The 5,608-nt window shown below is 40.0% G+C and overlaps 1 protein-coding gene across 1 annotated transcript; it reads left to right on the forward strand.

Annotated features, from left to right (window-relative positions):
- Positions 3,378-4,328, forward strand: LOC107639971. Its single transcript, XM_016343525.1, has one exon. The coding sequence runs from the start codon at positions 3,378-3,380 to the stop codon at positions 4,326-4,328; it is 951 nt and encodes a 316-aa protein (XP_016199011.1).

Consider the following 5,608-nt stretch of genomic DNA (forward strand, 5'->3'; position numbering starts at 1 on the left):
GATGGCGCTTTAAGTGAAGAGAGTGGCGACCTCTAACGACGTGGGAAGAAGTGACACCGAATTCGTGATCTCTGAGAGTCTTTAACGGTGTGATTAAAAAGCGTTATCGTCACGTGACATGCTTTGTTGGAGGAGATCGTCTTCTATACCAATTTTTACGGTGCTACTGACGGCGAGATTGAATGAAGGTGGTCTTCACTACTCAACCGTAGTTCCAGGACAGGATAAAAAGGAGAAAGAAAGTGTAGCAAAATTGGATTACGATAGTTAGGGTTTTATTTTAATGTCGAAGTATAAATAAGGGTATTTTAATATATAATAATTTTAGCTTCTGCTTTTATCTTAAATTAAATAGGATACTGAAACATAATTTAATTTTGTATATTTATACTAAATACAATACAATACTTAAACTTAGTTGAGTCTCTCTCTCCTAATATTACAAGAAAAATCACTTTTAGCGGCCATTTATTTTGTTTTTAGCGGCAATAAAAATAGTCGCTAATGTATGTACCGACAATTAGACATTAGCCGTCTTATGCTTTGTCCCTAAAAGATTTTAGCAGCAATTATAACATTTGCCGGCAAAGACCTTTTTAATGGCCGCAAAAAGTATATAACTTTTAGCGGCCATTTTTTTGGCAATTTATATGGCCACCAAAAATAATTCTAAAATTGTAATGCTATTCATTTTTAGCGGCCATTACTATTGCCGCAAAAACGCATTTTACCAACAATTTATATGGCCACTAAAATTAATTCTAAAATTGTAATGTTATTTATTTTTAGTTGCCGTTACTATTGCCGTTAAAAGCTTAAGACTTTTTTTAATTATATTATACTCATTTTCTTAGAAGTAGCGAACTATGTTGTGACAAGAGCAGCAGCGGTGGCTAGAAGATCTTGGCAACGTAAATCTAAGATGAACAAACGATGACAGCAATACAGATCTGAGGCGGATCAGATAGAAACGAGGTCTAAGGAGAAGGAAAGTTACGGCGGTGGTGATCGGCAATGGAGGAAAGTTACGCAAATTAACCCAGTGTTGATACTTCTCTTCCTTTTTTAGTTTTTCTTTCTCTCTCGTTTTCAATTTGATTTAGGGATAATAAAAAGAAAGTGATAATAAAGTTTCGTGGCAATAATGACAATGACCACTATAATAATTTAAAAAATTTAAAATTACATAGTAATAATAGCCACTATAACATATAATAATATTGGCAAATATATAATTATCGTAAAAATATAATTTAAATTAAAAAATTAGTGACTATTATGTTATTGTCATTAAAAGTTTGTCGCTAAAATATTTTTTTTACTGTAATTGTTGTCTTTTAGTATTAGTTTTTGTTCTAAATGCAGTTAATTTTTTTAAAATCATTAAAGAGTGATAAATTTCCAGTAATTTGTTACCTTTTGTGCTTTTATTAACTAATAATACTACAACGGTGTAAATTCGTATGCACTTGATGATCAATATAAAGATAACTTACTAGAAAAATGAGTAAACAAAAATGGTATGGTTCAAAAACCTTTATTGATGAAACCACTTTTACCATTGCTAGCTGGTCAAAACAATAATCTTTTTAATTAGCGCGACTATCTTAGATATTTTGAAAATCGATTACTTTTCCTTTCTTTTTAAACATGGACGACAATAACATTTAAACTTAAATTCCTAATATACTATACTATGTATGTACTAGCCTAATTTTAGGAGGGTGGATTTTCCCAAATTCTTTTTAGGTGAATCCTTTACTTATATACACAATTTGAAAATTGGTTAGATGCATGTGCAAATTGATTATTATGTAATTCATGGGAGCCAACTACGGTTTTAAGTTTATACATAAACCGTAGCTACCTGGCACGATTTACGTTTGAAGAAGATTGATCATAAACTATAGCAAACTACCACGGTTTACTAAGGGAGACAAATATACATAAAACCTTGTAAGCAGCAACGGTTTATGAAGGACTTTCATTAGGCATAAACTTTTGTTAGCTGCAATGGTTTATGAGGAGAGAAACTCTATATATATGTGAGTGACATTCAAGCTGCTGAAGAGATCATTGTCACCATGGCAAGTGAGGAAGAGAGTTTTCTTGTCTTAGTGCATTGCTCTGGAAAAATCTAAAGAAGCAAAAAATATGGTGTGAAGTTCACTGACAGAGAACTACTCAGTGTATTCATCAGTTCATCAAGCACTTTGTCAGATGTGAAGAACACCATCTTGCAGAAGCTTGGGATATTTGGGAGCAAGTGGGTGAAGATGCTATTCTACAAGATTCTCATCGCAGTTGTCTCGACCGGTGTTAAGTATGATACGTTTGTGCTAGCGACTGATGAGGATATTAGGGTTCTGTTTCATTGTGTTAGGAGTTTTTCGGAGGTTAGAATACACGAGTTGTTCGCGAAGTTGGAGGTTGGTGTCGATAGTTCTGGGGCATCAGCTCCTGTTCGTAGCTTGACTGCCGCTGGCGATGCGTCTAGTTCGATGCCTGTGGTCATACCATCTGTTTCGCAGGTCGCATCCCCTTCATTCGCGGCTGATTTAGATCGAACGAAGGCTGTTGGATCTGTACCTTTGGAGAATCCAGGGGTCTGGCAGCAGGCATTTGAGGTGGCCACTGGTAGTGGCTTGATTCATGATGTTCAAAGCTTTGGAGAACCTGATCGAGTAGAGAATGCAATGCGGGACGATGACTCTGACCAGGAGCCTGTAAATATCATCGGGGACAGCGATGATGACACAGGTCCCAATCCACACACACATCATGGGCCTTCAAGTTATGGCACACAGCAGTACCCTCCACACTTCTCCACTATAAACCTAGAGGCTATGGGTCAACAGGCGGACGGTGGTGCAACATTTGGGGGTTCTTCTACAGAATTTCAGATTGGGCAATCATTCTAGAATAAAGATGAGGCTGTGCTTAGCGTGAAAGACTATAGCATCCGTCGAGGTGTTGAGTACAGAGTCGTAGAATCGGATCATCTGAAATATCATTGAAAATGCAAGGAGTTCGGCAAGGGTTGTACGTGGTTGATTCGCGTAGCGCTGCATGCACGAAAGGGCACTTGGGAGGTTAGGAGGTACAACGGTCCACACACTTGCTTAGCAACCTCTATTTCCAGTGATCACCGTCAGCTGGATTACCACGTTATCTGTGCGAGGATTATTTTCTTGGTTAGGACGGATGCTGCGGTTAGAGTAAAGGTCTTGCAACAAGCTACAGAATCCAATTACGGGTTCAGGCCTAGTTACAGGAAGGTTTGGATGGCAAAACAGAAGGCTGTAGCATAAATATATGGAGATTGGAAAGAGTCGTATGCGGAGTTGCCACGTTGGATGCTAGGGGTACAGTCGACCATGGCTAGCACAATCACAGTGTTGAAGACCTCTCCTGTTCGACTTGGGGGTGAGGTCGATGAGTCAACAGTGTACTTTCATCGACTTTTTTGGACATTTCCACCCTGCATCGAGGCCTTCCGACATTGCAAGTCCCTCGTGAGTATTGACGGTATCCACTTGTATGGCAAGTATGGAGGCACACTGCTGTTGGCGATAGCGCAAGATGGGAACTCGAACATCCTCCCGGTAGCCTTCGCCCTTGTGGAGGGAGAAAATGCAGAGTCATGGTCATTCTTCTTGTCCAACCTACGATCGCATGTGACGCCACAGGAGGGTATCCTTGTTATCTCTGACAGGCATAATGGCATCAAGGCTGCACTTGAGGCCCCAGAGAATGGTTGGCTGCCTCCACATGCTTTTCGAGCGTACTGTATTCGTCATGTGGCGGCGAATTTTGCCCTTAGCTTCAAAGGTAAAGATGCAAGGAGGATGCTGGTCAATGCTGCCTATGCAAAAACTGAAGCAGAGTTTTATTACTGGTTTGACATCATGCGAACTGAGAATCCGTCAATGTGTGACTGGGCCAACCAGATGGAATACGACAAATGGACCCAACACGAGAATAGTGGCAGACGGTTCGGACACATGACAACCAACATTAGTGAATGTGTGAATTCCATGTTAAAGGGAACTCGCAACCTCCCGGTCACATCGTTGGTGAAGTCCACTTACGGGAGGCTTGCTGAACTATTCGTGGTCCGCGGACAAACAGCCGAGGCACAACTTGGATCTGGGCATGAATTTTGTCGGGCGTTGGTGAAGGCTATTGATCGGAACATAAGAGACTCAAGGTGCTTCACCGTGACGTTGTACGACAGGCACCAATCGGAGTACACCGTGGTTGAGACAACACCGACCGGGAACTTCTCGCTAGGTAGCTATCGAGTTTCCCTTAAGGATCACACCTGAGAGGATAACAATATCAGAATATAAGCACGCGCGTATATACGCACGGTCTCCTCACTAGCATCTGCTGGGAGAACCCGAAACCTCTCATAGAACCATGTGTAGCACACTGTCATCTGCTTGACTTTATTCTGCGGAGGTAACTCCCCAAACAACTCGCGAAACCACACCCATGCCGGTCTTCCGTTTTCCATCAGGTTCTCAAACTCAGTCAGGCACTCACTAACGGGCTCCCCATCGATCGGCAAACCCAGCTGATATGCCACATCTTGCAAAGTGATAGTGCACTCCCCAAAGGGCATGTGAAAGGTATGCATCTCAGGATGCCACCTCTCAATGAATGCGCTAACTAGAGGCTCATTAACCCAGAACCAGTGACTGTTCAGCCTAGCCAAGTGATACAAGCCCGCTGTCTCCAGATACGATATAATCCGATCGTGTAAAGACATATTCTGTTGTCTCCTAACACCGCTAATAACCCTAGTAGGCTGCAAAATGTGGGTAACAAAATCCCTCAACATACGACCAATACTAATAACAGCACATATAATTTAGAAAAAACTATTACACACCGATATTGATTTTCTATTATCTCTAATGATAGTAATAACAATAAATAAACAATACGAATAATAACAATACTAACAGGAATAATTCAACTAACAATAACAATAATTATAATACTGACAGCTCCCTATACTAATAAAAATAAAAATAATAATAACAACTACCATTATCATAATAGTAAATGTTTCCAGCCACGTGGGCAACGCCATTTAGCCGGTATAAACGAGCTTCGTCCTCCATGGCTCCACCACCCAAATCTCACCAAAACCTTTAAACCTCTCCCTCAAACTCTCTGAACCAGTGTGACTCTCATTTTTATTTGGCACAAATGATCTGTGATGACTCTCCACGGATTCTATATTTATACTACCTAACACGTAAACCGTGGTAGCCAGGGAGTTATGTACATTGCTTCTTCTACATAAACCGTGGGGACCAAGCACGGTTTATGCTAGCTTTTTTCCTTAATAAACCGTGGGGAGCAGTCACGGTTTATGGCCAATGTTTTCTAACTATAATCCGTCCTAGCCTCCAACGGTTTATGTAGAAATTCCAAACCGTGGTAGGCTCCCACGAATTACATAATAATAAAATGCACATGTAGGTAACCAGTTTCCAAATAATGTATATACTTAAAAGATTCAATCAATTAATTTATTTCAATACATTGCCCTTTTTTAATTATTTGGTAATATATATTTTTTATTATTTAATAT

This window comes from Arachis ipaensis, chromosome B05 (genome assembly GCF_000816755.2).
Source record: "Arachis ipaensis cultivar K30076 chromosome B05, Araip1.1, whole genome shotgun sequence".
NCBI lineage: Eukaryota > Viridiplantae > Streptophyta > Magnoliopsida > Fabales > Fabaceae > Arachis > Arachis ipaensis.